The sequence below is a fragment of the Apodemus sylvaticus genome, chromosome 10 (assembly GCF_947179515.1).
Source record: "Apodemus sylvaticus chromosome 10, mApoSyl1.1, whole genome shotgun sequence".
Classification (NCBI taxonomy): domain Eukaryota; kingdom Metazoa; phylum Chordata; class Mammalia; order Rodentia; family Muridae; genus Apodemus; species Apodemus sylvaticus.
In genome coordinates, this window is record NC_067481.1 from 89,451,062 (window position 1) to 89,469,892 (window position 18,831).

General features: G+C 43.5%; 1 protein-coding gene across 1 annotated transcript in view; it reads left to right on the forward strand.

The window, feature by feature from the left end:
- Tenm2 (teneurin transmembrane protein 2) overlaps positions 1–18,831 on the forward strand; it is a 922,633-nt gene that overhangs the window by 810,507 nt on the left and 93,295 nt on the right. The window contains exons 10-12 of the mRNA XM_052195978.1: positions 104–298; positions 5,462–5,662; positions 7,398–7,733. Of these exons, the coding sequence (XP_052051938.1) occupies positions 104–298; positions 5,462–5,662; positions 7,398–7,733 (732 nt within the window). The remainder of the gene's footprint in view (positions 1–103; positions 299–5,461; positions 5,663–7,397; positions 7,734–18,831) is intronic.

Below are 18,831 nucleotides of genomic sequence, written 5' to 3' on the forward strand. Positions count from 1 at the left end.
TAAGTCCTCAGCCCACAAAGTTGTGTGTGACGCCGCGATGCCAGGCAGACATAGCCCTTCAGATGTCGATCCCTCTGTGACCTGGCGTTCTTTCATTTTTCAGCCGCCTGCCCTGTCCTCTGCAGCGGGAATGGGCAGTATTCCAAAGGAACGTGCCAGTGCTACAGCGGCTGGAAAGGTGCAGAATGCGACGTGCCTATGAACCAATGCATCGATCCTTCCTGTGGGGGCCATGGCTCCTGCATTGATGGGAACTGCGTGTGCGCTGCTGGCTACAAGGGCGAGCACTGTGAGGAAGGTAAGCACTGAGGCAATTGGCAGGCCGGCAGCAGAGGAGCTGTGCAGGGCTTCATCTTGGCTCCCTGGGTTGGAAAGAAAACTTCCCTCAGCATGTTGTTGCATCCAGAATTTCAAACCACTGGGCTTTGGTAAACTTCCTTAGTTGTAGAATAGGTAAGGAGATGGAGATGGTTCTGTGGAGATGGTTCTGGAAGGAATGTTTTTGTTTTACCCTGATTTACAGGCATTATCATCTTTTCTCTTCCTCCTTGTTTCTTTCCATTGCTTTCTTTCTGCCTCTTGTTTGTCTGTCTGTCTGTCTGTCCTCTCTTCCCTGTAGTCTTTCTCTTGCCTTCCCTTTCTTCCCCAGATCTTTGTGAAAACTTTTATTTATATGTATTCTCTCTCCCTCTCTCTCTCTCTCTCTCTCTCTCTCTCTCTCTCTCTCACACACACACACACACACACACACACACACACACACACACACAATGTATACATGGTGGTCCACGTACAGCTCACAGGATTTGGTTCTCTTCTGTTAACATGAGAATTGAACTTAGGCAGTAAGAAGCACTACCTGATACGCCATCTTGCCAGGCCCCCCCCCCCCCCCGTTCCAGATCTAATTCCCTATTTTCTTCCATTTCATTTCAAGTCCTCTAATTGAGAATTTCTGGAGCTGTCTAGAGAAAAGAAACAAGGAATCCTAAACCCCCTTCTCTTCCCTCAAAGCCGGCTTCTTGATGATGTTATGATTTGATTTCTCTCTTCTTGGTAATCTAAGGCCCGTGAACAATCTAGGTAAATATTTCAACAAAACCTCCTATCCTTGGAGAGCAGGCAGGCTCCAAAGACTGTAGCTATGTGGGTCATTTGGAGACCCCGCCTACAGCAAATCAGAGGAACAAAGCTATGCAGCCAGGGCCTAGGCCTTGATGCAGTGCTAACCAATCACTGCACCCCACCACCACCACCACCAACAACAACAACAACAACACAGAGTTGTGACTTATCCTGTGATATCCACTACAGACTTCCCTTGTAAAATCCCCCATTTCGTTGTGTCTACAACGGTGGCCTCAAAAGAATCAGCTTCTATGATATTACTCCTCCACAATTTTTCAGTGTATCAGTAACAATATCCTGAATGTCACCCAGAAGTCTGACCCCCCACGAGACCTCCCCTTACTCAATTCACTATACATTTTCCCTCTATTACCAAGGGAGACCTCCATGTATTTTTCATCATATAACCAAATTGGGAGTTGGGGTGGAGGAAATACTGATTTAATAAACCCGCCAGAAAGGTCAAAGTTCCTGAGGATAAGTGGATTACAAGAGGCAAAGCTGCCTTTGCTGGAAACATAGGACAGGTCAATAATATGACAGGAAAGGTTAAAACAACCTTCTAGTACACTGCTGGGCAACAGCAAGGGACAGGGACGGGGGCTGCCCATCTTCGGGGGGTTCTTCTCTCCAGGAAAGCTGGTGTTTGAGTGGAATGTCAAGTAGTCCCTCCCCTTTCCTGCTCTCTCAGGCAGTCTTATGTAAAAGCAACCATACAACGGAACAAGTAAGCCACACGGAGCATTTTAGAGGGATGCGATCTCCCCCTATTGATCTCCGCTACCCCAAAAGAATGAACAGCGGAGGCAATGCCTACACTGTTTTCAAAAGAGGAAATGGACTCAGAACATCTGAGTCGGCACTCTTTCTTCCATTTAGCTTTTCTATTTTCTGATATTCATCACAGTCATCACGTCCAAATGCTCTCCCTGATGTGGCCACAGCAAGGAGATCATTAGCTGCCACCCTCTGTTTTTGCTGCATAAACATTGTTGTACTGTTAACGAATGTGTACAAGAAAATGAAGGATGTCTTCTTGAGATGTGTCATGGTGGTGTCTGGGGAAGTGGGAAGGAGACGAGAGGGGAGCTGACAGGTTAGTTTAAGTCGGCCATGTTTTCATGTCAGTTTCATGGCTGAGTCATTTTTCAATGACATTTAACTTCATAAACGTAATTCATGGTTCTTCAGGGGTTCATAGTTTATACTGTTTGTAAAACTCCTTTGACCTCCTTTTCCATCCTTGGGGATAGAAACAACATTCACAACCCTTTTTGTCAAATCTACAGAGGACCTCAGACCAAATGAGTTCTAATGATTTCAGCTGCCAGGAGCTGGTGTTTCCAGGGAGAGGATCCTTAGCTGAGCAAGGCCAATGTCCTCCTTTTAAATACAACTGTTTCTATTTATAAACCTTCATAAAACCACAGTCTCTCTCCTGCCAGAAAAAAAAAAAAAAGACTCTAAAAACATGGCCAAAAGACCATTTGATGGAATCGGAACCAAATTTAAAATTCATAGTAAAACCATTCCCCTTAAAATTTGAATTTGGTCATTCCATCAGCCTCTGTAATTACAGAGCACAGAGGGCATATTTACTGATACCACTAACCAGAGAAAATGTTGGCTCATATTTCTAGATACTATAAATGGCCATTTTGATGACATTCTAGTACTGGGGTAATAAATCTCTGTTGATTTCTCTCTCTTCTTACCATAATTCAGGACAGAGAAAGGAGCTACTATATCTGGGAGGAAAATCTCTTCCTCTTCCTCTTCCTCTTCCTCCTCCTCATCCTCTTCCTCTTCTTCCTCCTCCTCCTCCTCACTCTCCTTCTCCTCCCCCCTCTATCTCTCTCTTCCTTACTCTCTCTTGTATATGTGCATCTAATATCATTATCTTTTATATTTCATCTTTTTAAAAAAAAGACTATGATACATTTTTTAAATCTTTTGTCTGTTGGTACCTCATCAAACACTTGAAATGGTTGATTATAGTCTGAGAGCATTTTTAAGAAATAATACACAATATATTTTATGGGTATTTTGATTTTGTCCTATCAGAAGTGGCATTTTAAAAACCTAAAGTGCAAGGTCTCCTTTAGAAGAATATGAACATAATTGATTCTGGATGAATAAGTTCATATATTGCTAATGCTAAAAACATATTATTTCCCAAAACAAGAAATAACAGCAGCTAGATATGATGGAACATACCTGAGATACTAGTCCTTGTGAGACTGAAACAGAAAGATCACAAGTTTAAGGCTAACCTGGGCTATGTAGTGAGTTATAGGTTTGCCTATATTTCATAGCAAATCCCTGTATTGAGACCGTGGGAAGGCGGAAAGTAAAAGAGAAATAATGGCACGGTCGTGTCTCTCTCTACACAGTCCTGGACATGTACTCTGCTAATGACACGTGCTCATAGCCAGCTGTCATTTGTTGCTATATATGCAGTAAACACAGCATGCACTCTTACATGTGCCAGATAGCAAACACTGTAAATACCACATAGCTCTTTCATAAATGTCTTTTATGAGTTTAAATCTTATTTCAAGATATATGCTACCCTGAAGTTAAGGTATAGAATTCCATTCTAAAGTGGCTGTAACTAGTTTAAGTAATATTATGAGCAGCTATAAGAATGAATCACTAACATTCACCCTCCTGGGGAAAGAAAATTTGGAACTGACTCAAACAATTGGGAACTGACTTCCATAAATGGTATCTTCCTGAAAATATCCAAATGGAATTCTCTTAATACTGAAAATTGTTTTTGCCCCAAGAGAGGGATCTTTTTAGAGAGCTTTATGGAACATTGTGATTTCTAATCAATTCATAGTCCTTAGGTCTGACTCCTCGACTGGAGAGTTTATGAAACACAGATCCTTTGAATGATGTATTTAAAGTCAATGTATTATCAATAATAAAACTTATAGGAGCATCATTTCATACTTAAATAAGAAAGCACCAATCGTTAATGGTAGAGCAAGAACTCCTATGTAAAGAGACACCAAAAGTGACCATCTCATGACTAAGGGACCAAAGTCTTGCAAATTTCCATCTTGACATTAAACAAGGAGAGATAACTAAAATATCCTCTACAGATTGAGCCACTGAATGTCACACAGACACCTAGAGATTAAATTGTTGCCAGAATGGCTCCCAAAAGTTATAAGTAACAGAATTTTAGGAAGTCTCTAGTTGATATGATAATATAGAAGCTTCAGTGTTGGCCAACAGGCCAAATTTCAAATGATGGAAAAAGTTCAGCTCTCTCAAATAATAATACAACCATTCCACACTTTCCTGGCCCACAAAGCAACAACTGATCCCTCTATAAAAGCCCCATTTCCCATCCTAACCTGTGTTACACCAATCTGTGCACCTGCTGTGCAAACCTTCCCTAAAACCTTCTGAAGAAGCCAGTCTAAGACCTATCTATCTAGCATGCAAACTGGATAGACATCAAAGCTTTGACATGCCCATCACTAAAGTCTCTATCCTCAGTAACTGACCCGAGCAGGTTGTCCTTGCTTTGACTTGATTTAATTCCATCTGATACGTAGCCACGCAGATCTTGAGGACAGTCAAGGAATCAGACTGTGAAACATACGGGGACAATGATACATGGAATCTATTATTAACTTGCCCAGTAGGCAACCTTGGGGAGGAACATCTCCATGGCTGATAACACTGGCCTATCCACACTACCCAGGACCACTGGTGCGGAAGCAACACTCCATCTGCTACACACCCACCTTCACCTCTGGCACTCTGCACCTACACTAACTTCCTCAATAGGTGTGTGCTCAGAGAGAAGAACTAAGTTTAAACTCAGCCTAAGTGAAACTTAATTAGGAAGGTGACTCATGTCAGAATTTCGTGGCTTCTCTTTTTAATCTTCCGTTCCCTTTTGGAAATCAAGGACTCATGAGGTTAGAATGAGCCTCTCTGCTTTCTCTAAGAGACAGAGGGTAATCAGGCTTGGCTGAACATGCAGAAGATACATACATGTGATCATGTATTCCCTGAGCCTGATGTGGATCAGTCAAGGTAGAAGGTTAGAACAGGAAGTTAGATGACACACCTTTCTATCCGGGAAGACTCCATAGCTGACTATTGCTAAGGTTGCCTGAGGAATTCCCCTGATTCTCTTGTATTTCCTTTACCTCTTAAAACCTGGTCTTCTAAAGATAAAAGCCCCCACTTACGGCTGTCAAGAAACAATATGAGTGGCTCGAGCCTCTTCATTTGCTTGTGTGGGTAGGAGTCAGTGCCTTGGTCGCCCATTCTTCATGAGTGACTATTGCTTCTCTTCTTGTTTCAGTTGATTGCTTGGATCCTACCTGCTCCAGCCATGGTGTCTGTGTGAATGGAGAGTGTCTATGCAGCCCTGGCTGGGGTGGTCTCAACTGTGAGCTGGCGAGGGTCCAGTGCCCAGACCAGTGTAGTGGGCATGGCACTTACCTCCCGGACTCCGGCCTCTGCAGCTGTGATCCGAATTGGATGGGTCCCGACTGCTCTGTTGGTAAGCCAAGAGGTCCTCTCCTCAGTTTCCTCACACTCAGCCCTTGTGTTCCGTCCCATTCTGGGTGGATGGAAATCTCGTCTTTACCCTCAGCTTGGGATAAGATGGTCTTTGGTCAGATTTACGTTGCCTTTCTCACTCTTGTCTCTTTAGCCTTAGAGTTTGTGGTCTTTGAGAATGAAAAGAAAAATCAAACAATTGTGTTGGTTCCTGTCCCTCTTTGGTTCCATCGCCACAAATGGATGGCAGGCCCAGGAGGGATACTTCTGCTTGCGTTATAGGTTTTCTTATATACACTCCCTAAAGGTAGCAGAAAACAAAAACAGAGCAATTCAGTCCCAGACAAACAGAATAGAGCATCCTATAAAACAGAAAAGAGGCTCCCTCGGGGTGTCGTGTGAACATGTTATAAAGCACTGCAGTTCTCCAGTGACAGGAAAATAATGAAGTTATGCTGTATGCTTTATTTTCCTAAAATTAAGAGTATGTGTCTTACTTCCCAAGTGACCTTAAAAAAAAAAAATGGAACAGTTCAACAGTTCAAGCCGGTCCCAACCTTCCCAAGAAAGGTTCTGTTCACTGATGAGTGTCTATCCAAGCAGAGCCATCACCATGTCGCCCCCTTCACTGGGGTGCTGAGACAGCTGTCAGATTGCCATGGTAATCAGAAAGGGAAGAGATGTGTGAAGCTTTGCCGACGACGACGAGGAAAGTAATGAATCTTTTATTCCAAAAAGGAAAGGAAAGGAGTCAGCCCACTCACCTCTGACTTTATCTGCTGGCAGTCCTGGCAAAGTTCTGCAGAGGGTGGGGAGGGGGGGTGGAGATGCAGAGTCCCAGCCCCAGGTCCCAATTGTACCGCAGACGTGATGTGACTTTGAGCAAGTCACTGTCCATCCTGGTGTGGTTTCCCCTCTCCCCCCAACCCCCCACCCCCACCCCCCGGCATGATGAGCCATGATTCCCTCAGTGGGCTGTTGTAAGGATGAATGTCTGGCGCGTGCGCGTGATAGGTTTGGAACGCCAGAGTGAATATCTGTTTGTCTGTCTCCTCCCCAACCTCCCCCACAAAAGACTTTGAGCTCCTTTGAGAAAGAGGCCGTGCAAGTGCAGTATAATTCACAGCAGTTATCTTTGCCATAGACTGACGATCTGGGGAAACATGTGTGGCTATAGGCATTGTGAGCATGGAACAACAGGGACCCCAACAGGCTTGGTCAGTTCAGGCTCTCAATGAACCCTAGCTGAATAGGGAGTGAGAATCTACCAGACAGTTCTTTTGCATGAAGTATACTTCCCAGTCAGCCTTGCCAAACGGGATCCACTGCCTGACCCCCTCTCAGATGGTCTCAGAATCCAGAAGTTACACTCCAGTGAGTATCCAAACCACCCAGAGGACTTGTTAAAGTCAATTGGTGAGCCCAGCTCCCACATCTAATTGATCCAACCTGGGCGCAAGGATTTGCATTTCTTTACATTTCCAACAAGTTCCCAGGAGATGGTGATGCTGCTGGCCCAGGAGCCACAGGTTGAGGACCACTGCTCTAGAAGAAGAAAACAAAATAAATGTAAAGTAGCAAAATTACTACCCAACCAGCCAGCGGAGAGACAAACCGGCAAAAAACATGATGGCTGCTGGGCCTTGGCCCCGGAGGAGCCATTGTGTGTGGTCTGGCTTCCGTGAAGGACTTCACCCCACTGTGGTGTTGAGCTGTAATCATTGTTTTTCTTCCAGAAGTGTGCTCAGTAGACTGTGGCACTCACGGCGTCTGCATCGGGGGAGCCTGCCGCTGTGAAGAGGGCTGGACAGGCGCGGCTTGTGACCAGCGCGTGTGCCACCCCCGCTGCATTGAGCACGGGACCTGTAAAGATGGCAAATGTGAATGCCGAGAGGGCTGGAATGGTGAACACTGCACCATTGGTAGGCAAACGGCAGGCACCGAAACAGGCACATATTGCTTTATTTTCATAAATCGTAGATCGATAGTGACGGTCGCGCATTGCAACGGGCTGTTCCCTCAGGGTCACGTGTGCCGTCCAATAGCCCACCGCCTCTCCAAATCTCTGCGGGGTTAGGAAAGGGGGAAAGCGAGGTTCCAACAGTGGAAAAAGCCTTTCCTTCTTTGCAGGATTGCATTTTGGGGTGGAAAAAGGCCCAATCAGATAATAATAAACCCTGTCCAAAGCACTCGTCCTGGGGAGGAAACAATGCACACGCATGGGAAACTGTCAGTGCCTGCAGCCGCCAAGCACCCTGGTATCGCTGTGCCCTTGTCCCCTGTTCTCTCTGCCTGGATCCCCGGATCCCTGGTGCTGGTAACAAGGTGACGCTGTTGTGGAGCGTGTTGGCGCACACAGCTATGTCCTCTGGCTAGCCAGGTACAGCTGCCACACTGCCAAACCCTCTCTGGCTCACTCAGCCCAGTGGCTGACTCCTGCACTTCCCCGCCCTCACAGGCCTCCACCTCTGATCCCTCTCCGTTCTCCACTCAGCTACCATTCATATAGACATTTCTTGGCCAGAAATTTATATATGTAAATTAGTGAGCTAGACATATCGGCATGTGCCTTTAACCCCAGCACTTGAGAGGCAGAAGCAGGTAAATTTCTGAGTTGGAGGCCACCCTGCTTTACAGTGAGCTCCAGCACAGCTAGGACTACTCAGAGAAATCCTTTGTCAAACACCACCAACCCCATTTTGTTTTGTTTTGTTTTGTTTTGTTTTGTTTTGGTTTGGTTTGGTTTTGTTTTGTTTTAAGGACCAGCATAGAGGTACACTCTATAATCCCAACATTTAAGAACCTGAAACGGGAGAAATCTTTAATTTGAGGTCAACCTGGACTATCTAACATGACCCCAAAATGTAATATATTCCCCCCAAAATAATAAATAATGGTTTTAAGGTTTCTTCATTTGTTTTATTTTTAAGGAGGGGAGTTGTTTTTGTTTGTTTGTTTGAGAGGTTTTTGTTTTGTTTGTTTGTTTTTGTCGTTTTGTGCTTGTCTTTCCTTTTTTTGGCTTGGGAAAGCACAGACTGCTATCTCTAACTATCTCTTTGATAGAGGATTGGAAGCCAAAACTTTTTCTCTCAGGTAGTTAAGGTTATAAACAATCCACCCAACCATCTTTTTTTCCCCCTCCAGTCATTGCTCTCCTCACTTATGTAAGTCTGTCACGGAGCCCTTCCGCACCAGGCTTGATGACCTACCAGCCTGCACAGAACCTTCGGGGAGCTCCCAACCAAGCAGCTGCTTTCCCAATTCAAGTTATCTTTGAATCGAACCATAAGTTCGCAGGCCTGTCCCCTTTTCTAGGCCCCCAAACCCCAAACTGTAACTTGGCTATCTAGCACGAGAGATAAGGAGAGGAGCTTGCGCAGGGCTGACCGACGAGTTTAGACTCAGTTTCCCATGCTGTTCATTCGGGAGGTTAAGCAGAGGTGTGACATGTGAACTGACTCTGCAGTGGGTCTCACTCCATTCTATCTAATTGGCCATCTGAGGGGCAGCGCACCAATCAGGGCCATGACTATGGCACTGGGACCCTGCTGGGACAGTCTGTTAGCAGTGAACTGTTATTGCAGTCTCTCAGTGGTGCTCCAGGTCCTGCATCCCCTGCCGCTGCTCTCATCTCAGCTCCCTGCAGAGGCTGGGGGTGGAGCGGGAGGGGGCGGGGACAATTCGCCAGACATTCAGGGGAGGGATGTGCACAGCCCAAGACCAAGACAGTCCTTACAGAGGCTTCCACTCTTCCGGCATTTTTTTTGATGTACTTCTGCATGCCTGCTGTGGTTTAGATAAAAAGTTCCTCCCCATTCCCTATATTTCTGTTGTCCCTATTGTCCCCCCTCTAAAACCTCTTGCCAATCAATATCCCTAAGGTTAATAATCCCACCATCTCTTAAGTCATATACTTCAACATTGGTTCTCCCTTTCTCTGTCTGGGAAGTAAGGGGCAAGGATAGTATCTCCAGAGTGAAGCCTGTGGGCTCTCATTCCTGCTACATCTTTTTTTTTTTTTTCTAGAAATAGTTCACAGGAAGAAAGCGCAGGTAGATAGATCTATGGCAAGTGCTGACCAACTGTAGCCAAAGGGATAAACCTGGCCTGCTGCCAGGTTTTTCTATGGCTTGCTAGCAAAGAACTGATTCTGACAGTTTTTAAGCCTTAATAGAAATCCAGCACATACACAAAAAAACAGTTTCTGACATTTGACAATTCTATGAAATTCAAATTTCAGTGTCCATACACAGACCATGGGTAGACGGTAACCACACCAGTTCTTTGGCATCTAATCTGTTGCTAGCTATAATTCAGCACTGAGGAATCACCACAGACAATGCAAAGCCCCCCACAAAGGCAATTGTCATCTGGCCATTTAAAGAAAAAAGTGACTGAACTCTAAATGAGAAAATTGCCTAAGTCCAGATGAAGAAAGAAGAGAGGTAAAAAAAAAAAAAAAAAAAAGAGGCAGGTGGTGTCCCTGTGAGGAAGAGACATCCGCTGTGGCTTGACAGATCTTGGGGCTAAAGAAAAAGAGAAAGGATCCACAGAGTAGATGTGAGGGAAGACCAAAAACATGAGCCTGTCTCTGGAGACTTTGAACAAGAAATGGACCGATGACAGCTTTGATCTCAGCAGAGGACAATGAGGTTGTGGCCAGCAGGAGAGCCAGGCACTTCAGTCAAGCAGGCCCTTGGGTGCGATGACCTGGCAAAGGGTGTCCATGCTCCTTGAAGCATTCAGCTCAAGTCTCATATCTCTGGGATCTGACATCCATGAGTTCTTGAGGGATGTCAAGGAAGTGCCGATTTACATGCCACATAAAGAATGCGGAGGTGCTGGTGCAGGGGAGTCCCTGGTTTGAAATTAGGATGCCCAGTGGTGTTAGAGCCTCTTCTATGAAAGTTGTTAAGACTTTTCCTCGGGAGAAACCAGGGCTCCCCAGCTCTATTAATAGGACCCGTGCTGTCTCTTTCTTGTTTCCTTCTCTGTGTTTTCTCAAAGACAGCAAGTGTCCCTTAGTTGGTGAGAGTCACTACCAGAAAGCTGGGGAGAGTTTCATCCATGCATAATTGCTTCTTACGCTTTCCAGCCCTGGCCCCTCGAGCTGCTTTCTGGAGTTTTAATCTTTTAGTTCGAACGGACGGATGTCCTTGTCAGTTCACTTAAAGTAAATGCCACAGTTTACAAGCCCTGCATCAGCCCCCTTCCACAGGGAGACTGACAGTCGGAGGGAAGAGAAGAACCTAGGTCCTTTCCACACAGAGCCTCAAATGCTATGTTTTGAAGATAGATAATAAACAAGAAGGAAATGGCTCCAGTCAGTAAACAGTGGGGTGAGGCCGGATGCTGATGGCTGCCGTTGAGCACCCAGGTTGCCCTTGCAGCCTGTTTTCAGAAGGTCCCAGAGAGATGGTTTCAGGGAGTCCTTGCAAATAGTCAACTGAACAATTCACACCAGCTGGTATGGGTTGCGTTTATTGTACTGAGGAAGCAATAAGATAGGAAGGGAAGAAAAGAAGCCACTGAAAGATCAGACTTGAATAAGTCATTCAAGTAGAAGCCCCCGGGGGGGGGGTCTCTCCATATTTGGTCAAATGCATTCCCAAAATTTTTAACCAAATTATATTATTTGAAAATTTAGCGTGTGTTTTATAACTACAGATTTGAATAGAAGGTGTCGTGTGTCATTGTTAACTGTAAAAGCTAAATTATCTGCCCAACAATGAGTCTTATGCTCACCCCTAACAAGTTAAATATAAGGACTGACTAAAATCTATAGAGCTGCATAGATAAGAATAGACTTTGAATCTAAATCGCCACACTTCATGTATATCTTTGGAATATATTAGCATTATTTGGGTAAGGTGCAGTTTATTCCTATGAATAAATCAGAAGGCATATTGTGTGGTTAGAAGAGGTTTATTCCTTAAATGTGATTTTAAAATGGATTTCTGTTCCTATAAACTGCCACCTGCCTATCACCTGCCACCACCCCTTATTAATATGAAGGATTTGACATAAGAGGGCTATCCAATGGCTATCGCACTGCAGCTTGATAGAACTATAGAATTTTTATTAGGTCAAATCACTTGAACTATAGTAAACCCAGATAAGCATTTCTTATATAATAAAAGGGGGAAATGGGTGACAGAATAGTTGGGAAAATACAAGAAGACACCAGCATTCCTATCACCAGGGTAATGAGGGCAGTTATCTGTGGACAGTACACTGCTGTGGTCCTCTGCTGGAAATGGGTCTCCAACCTTGCCAAATAACACAAAGTGACAGTCTAGAGACTCAGTCTACCAACGGTGATACTTTCCAAACCCAGTGATCTGCTTAGAACCTGGGCAGTGTGCAGAAGTTATTCCAAACTGTGTATTTTACCTCTGTGGTCCTGACCTCCGATCATGTTTCAGAATCGTGACAACTTGATTCTTAGGGCCACATGGGGCTAAGTGACCTAGCAGGTGCCACATGTCAGAAGAGTTTTCTTTCCATCTATTGCACTGGGCCCTTCTATTTTTCCTCTTTAATTGGTTGGGGAGAGAAAAGGTTTCTTGAGATGTTAATAAGGATAATGAATCTTTACCCAAGGTAAAACCATCCAGGCGACAATGAGATGTGCTGATTAAGTGATTGTCATTGGAAGGAGACAGGGTCACAGTTCAGGAGGGAGAAAGTCTCAGAACAATAAGGAGCACATGTAGAGGAGAGCCACCATTAAAATTAGCCAACTTCACACAAAGACAGCTGCGTCTGCATGTCATCTCACCTTCCATCCAAGTGAGAGAAACTGATGTTGCCATTACCCACCCCCTTTTTATGTAGTTATTATCCTTTGAAATCTGTGCTTTTGTGACTCTAGTGAGTCAATCTTCTTGAGATGAATCTAGCTTCTGTGGAGTCATCCTCACTATCACATCCGTGAAAGCAACTCAACCTCTGGTTGGTTAATTAATCAAATCCTCCAAATGTTCTTATTGGAACTATTGTCAGAATAGCTGTTGTTATTACCATCCTCCTCCTCTTTCTCCTTCTCCTTGTAAAATCCTAAACTTTTAGACCTCTTGCTATTATAGCTAAATTTTCAGAACAGTAATTTCTCCCCACAAAATGGCCAAATGTGAGTTGTACTGCACATTAGGAATGTCACATGCCTAGACATTCTCTTGGACTCTGGATCTTGAAGTCTATCAGAGGTTTTCTATGCAAACCCAGAATAATAAGGATGTGGCAGAAAAGGCAGGGATACACTTTTAAGTCACTGCAGAAACATAAAATAAAATAACAAGCCTTACCCATGATGAGGATCTCATCCTCAATAGTGTTTGCTGTCTTGTCCTGACTGTCAAAGAAGGACTTTCAGTACCAGTTGAAAAATAGACACAAGTGACACAAAATTTGTCCGATGTTATGACCTGGTATTCTAGAGTTCCAGCAAAAACATTTCTGGAAGGGTTTCCCAGGTCATCTGTCCATGACATGGCCTCTTATCAAGAAGAGAGGAGGGGAAGGATTAGGAGGAGTCCAGAATCCCAAGTACCACCTTGTAAAAGTTTTAAAGGAAGTGGCCAGCATATTAGCCCATAGCCTGTAGTAGTAGGGACAGACCCATCTCTTAATAGTGGGAGCATGATACAAGAACTGCATGATTAGACAACTTTGTCGTTGGATGATAGAGTTCTTGTGTAAACTTAGATAATCTAGGTCATTCATTCAAGGTGGCTTCCTAATGCACTTTTGAGAGCTATGGAAAAACTTTAGATATTGCTGACCACAAAATTTTGTTTATCATGAACAGTTTTAATAGGTGGGAACATGCTTCACAATATCAAAAATGTACACAGTAGATCTATAAACCAGTAATGTTGACATTTGTTACCAAGAATTATGTACTATTCACAATTTTATACATTATTATACGTTTGTCCCATTGACAGAATAGCCAGTTTGCTTTCTACAGTGTCACCAAAACCCTATGACTCATGAACATCTATGATGTCACTAAGTGAGAAGAAAAATGAAACTCTATTATAAACTATGGAACCACCATATATGAGAGATCATATATATGATCTCTCATTAACAAAAATTTCATTACTGATGAAAGATCCAATACTTCACACAAATAATGAACTGAATATGGTTCAAAATTCTCAAGGCGTAAAAGCCCATGGAGAAGAGTTTCCAGCAGGAAGACTGCACACTGACAGAAAACCCACGTAAGACCTGTTGAAAAGGTTGAACTGTCCTGTGTGTAATCAGTACTCAGCAGCTAAGCTTTTACAGAGAACCAAGTCTACCATTCTTGGATCTTACCATGTACACTAAAGACATTATGTCTTCACTAACATCTCAAGACTTTGAAAGGAAAGAGAAAGATGGCCCTACTGAGTTCAATGCCGAGGGATATTTATGATAGACCTCACTCTCATCGATCAATCATGATCGAGCTCATTCCTTATAGGATCATAGACACTGCATTGGCCAGTGTGTGGGGGGGTGCATTTGTATTCCATACTTGACTTTGAAAAACATAGTCCATGCTCCCTACAACATGGCATACACCCCCCAAAAAAATCTTAATTTTTTTTCATACAAGAAATATTGGTATTCAACCATGTAGCTGCTTCCTAGAGCATTGTATCCAAACATAAGATGCTGTCCATCGGACAGAAATGTACTTTGTTGAACAGTTATACAACACTGTTGAAAAAAAATAAGTATCAGGAAAATATAACTACCACATCAAACCCCCGATTACATGGGTGTTATTGCTTAGGGATGTGCTGATAGTAGGTAGCGATATTAGGCCTGAGTAAATTTAAAGAAAAATATTAAGTAAATAACAGATCAGATTTTGCAAATATCACGAATGTACCGTGTGACTGACTGACTTTGGAACACACTTGAGTGAGGCGATCTCTAAGGAGCTGTCCATTTCCAGAGTTTATTGCATCTGAGGCAGGCTTCCATGAATGGACCACTCAAATGCAATCAAGCCCTTTTCTCTGCTGCAAGACAGGTTTTCAATGTGTATTCCCTTAACAAACACTGAAGACCTTCCATTAAAGAAGCAGACTTGCATGAGTGAGTGTTGCCCCACCGATGATACGCAACTGAATCGCAGAGACTAGTGAAAGGTGCTTTTTCTTAACAGTTCTTCATGCATCTGCTCCCCTTGATTCCTGTGCACCTTTGTAGATGGTGGAATGTTTTCTAGCCTAGCATGAAAAGTTGCCTCCCCACTTCCTCCATTTATATGTATATTTTCATAGAAAATATTAAAGAAGAAGTCCCTCTATCTCCCTCTACCTCCCCTAGATCAGGAGAAATGCAAGCTTACAAAGGAAACGCTGAAGGACACAGCTTTCGAGTAGGTCTGCTTAAACTCAGATCCTGGCAGTTCCTCTAACTTCCATGTGCCTCCATTTCATTGTACAATTGGGGATTGCTAAATAGTACATCCCTTCTTGGACTGGGTAAAAAGTATACCTGGTACTGTGCTTAACCTGATATTAGAGCCCCGTGCACATGAACTAATGTCATTATGAGAACCTCTATTATACAGCACCTATAGAACAAGAGTGACTGATTCTCTCATCGTTAGCCACCCTCCCACAAATCTGCCTTCCAAGCCACCAAGCAGTTAGTGACATATTACAGTAAACTCGCCCTCTATCCATTTTCGAAACACAGGTTTCCTCTGCAATTCATTCTCATAGCAAACCAGGAGTCAAACCTATTCATCTTATCATACACTCCAGCTATATGTGCAATCAAATATTTATGTTAATAAGCCCATGTTGTAAAATTGGGTTTTGCCTCTTTAGGCCAAAAGTTCTCAAACTCTGAGACGGGTGTTCCCAGAGAACCAAGTAGCCTATGAGTTTATTTTAATTCTGGGTTTTATTTTTATAATAAGTATCTTTTGAAAAGAGAAAATTGTTTGAGGTATCATTTAGAAATTGCTACTCCTGAATAGAAGACTAGTTTATTCTTTGAAGCCAGTGTTTCTCTTACTGGAGACCATAGACACACCATTAAGGAGAGTGATAGAATGTCATGGTCTGCAGTAAGGAGTCTAGTCAGCTGGGGCTAGCTCAGTGACAGGACACTTGCTTAACAGCCCTGAAACCCAGGATTTGATTCCGGCATTATTGAAGGGGAAAAAATAAGGGATCTTTCTTTTTGTGAGTGGAAGATGCCACAAGTCAGCATCTCTTAGAATATACCTTGGTCTCTCTTTTATGTATTCCTTCCTATCCTTCACAACTACAGGTAGAACAATTTTACTTTCTCTGGCTCTGTAAATCAAGGATAATCCAGTAGTCCCAGTTTTGACTCTGCCCAGTAGCAAGCATGCCCTCTAGAAAGATCAAAACTCCCATCGATTCTCTGTCCCCACTCAACCCAATAAACATCACAATTACCCTCCTTCCTAATTTGTTGCATTTTCCTCACTCCTTGGAACATGACCCATGTGTGACATCTGGGGAACCTCTGTAGCTCCTTGGCTCATCTCCTGAGTTATCAGAAGGATACCCCAGATGTTCATGTCAGAAACAGATTTTGCATTTCTTCCCAGGTTGTCTGCCTAGTAGGAGTCAGTCTCAGCAACCTGTCCCCTTCAGGGCATTCTGTTTCCTAAGCTGTGTTTAGAGCGATGGCCTTTTCACATATATTTGCTTGCAACATAATGGGTGTCATCAAGACTTTTAAGAGACCGTATTGGAGCTGGAGAGATGGCTCAGCATTTTAGAGTGTATACTGTTCTTCCAGAATGCCCAAGTTTGTTTCCCAGCATTCATATCACATAGCTCACATCCTCCTGTAACTCCAGCTCCAGAAAAATCTGATATATCTAGTTTCTGAGGGCATTTACACTCATGCACATATCCCACCCACCCACCCCCACACACATACATATGACTTAAATTATAAAAATAAATATCTTTAAAGGGTTATCTTTACTGCCTTTGGAAAATAGGGTACCACCGTCTGGAGCACATGCCAGTGAAGAGTGGGATGTGTCCTTTCTGTCACGTGCCTTTGTGAGCCATCACAAGCAGAGCTGCAGAAGCACCCATACCGTAGGCTGCCTTGGAAGGTTTTCATTCGTGAATTTTGCAGCTAGGCAAAATTTTAAGTATTTCATCATAAACAGTCTCGAGATAATTAGAATGGATTAAATTACAAGAGAAAATTCATTTAGTTAATCTTTCTTCTAATTAAAAAAAAATCCATAGTTTAAGTAAAGTGTTTGTTTTTATTTTTTTTTAAAAAAAGAAAGGATATTTTCATTGTAATCAGGAAGAGAGACCTGTTTGGTCCTCGGTGATAGGATGAGGCATCGGCAGTGTAATTAAAAGCTACCAGGCAATGTTTCCCTGATTATTAAAACCCTGAAGGGAAGTCCAGACTTCTTCCCCAGTAGTAACTAAAGGATTCTCCAGACGGCCTCCATCCTGGTCCACGATAGCATTGGTCTCTTTCTCTTCTCAGCTCACAGGAGATGAGGTTGATTCCCTAGGTCAACAGCTATCAAGGGCAAACAAAGGTCAGTTCAGCAGAGACTGACATACTTTGCCAAATGAACTGGGATAGTAGTCAAAATGAGGCTAGTGGTGACAAGAAACCTTTACAAACTGTAAAAGTAGGTAGGGGGAATCCTTGGTCCTTCTTAAACTTGGGTCTGATAGACCCAAGCTGTCTGAATCCCACAAACCTACCTCACATGATAGGAATTGTTTACATCACCCGCCCAAGTCCGAGGCTCATCCCAACTGCCAAGTCTGCTTCCCACTGATGCCACGGGGGGGGGGGGGGGGAGGTCTAACGTTCCATGGAGCCACACATATGTGTCTAACCTTTTCAGATCTCTTGAGCTTGGTCCCTCCCAAGAAACCAGTTTCCTATATCTTCTTCCAGGGAAGAAGATATATTATACAGCATGGCTCCCAAGGCTCCACACCATGGACCACCAGGTGTCTTCAGTCCCTCTAAGGGTATCTTAGAGGCGCTATGAACTCCTGTTGCACTTAGTCAGGAAACATTCTGCAACCTTAGCAGCTGGCCCTAAGTTCCTTTGAGAGAACTGTCCTTCATGTCTACCTTCAAAGCGGTTGATTCCCTGGGACAACAAAAATCAAGAGCAAACCATGTCCCTCCCATGTCACAAGGTTTTATCCCAGGCTAGGTATAGAACCTATACCTATAAATAGGACCGCCGTAAGAGTCCTATTTATATACCATCTGCAGTCATCTTCAGATGTGTCAAAGAACCTTAAAAAAAAAAAATAGTAATAAAAACAGCTTACAAATTCTTTAAACCGCATCCAGTCTCTGAATGCCAATTTAGACTCAGTCAAGAACCTCCCCTCAACCCAACTGCCCTTCATTTCAGTTAATGGTTGCTTCTATTTTCAGCAAGAAAAATTGCATATGAACATGTCCCTGAGATCTCTCTTTTGTCCTAAACACAGTTGAAAAGGGACATGAAAGCACCTATACCTCCTAGACCCCAAGCTCTGAGCAGTTGCTGGACAGGTCTCTTAAGCAACTCATTAGACCTAGCACTACAGGGTTCAAACCACCCATCCCCTAAACACCGTTCTAAAGAAGGACAGGCTAAGTCATATACTAAGACAAAAAAGTTTCATAAAAGTACTGTCTTAGAGAATTTTAAAAGCTAAGAATCCCTAGCTTAGCAGTAGCAATACCTACTCACACTGGCAATGATGTTGGTTAAAGCTCAGCCCAGGAGGAGGTCATCTGTCTAAAGCTGTATGCGAGCGATGGGCTCTGATAAGTGTGAATTGCATTTCTTTATTTTTGAAATTATGTTTTAACTTCAAAAGGGATTGCCAGACAGCCCTGAGTAGGTGTCTAGAAATAATGCCAGGGGGTGGGGAGACTAGAAGATTATAAAATAATCACCTTGAAAGCACGGGGGAAATGTTTGTGCCTGATTTTATTCCAGGTAGTTAGCAAACCACCAGTGCATTTAAAACACACTCTCTCCGGTAGTGTGAAAGTTAAAACGTGGCTTCTGTGTTACAGAGAGTGTCCCAGGTACTGGGAACTGGGAGTGGTTGTCTGTTTTCTGTGTGTATAAGTCCAGACAGCCCACCTAGCACTGATTATTGTAGTTTCCCTGGG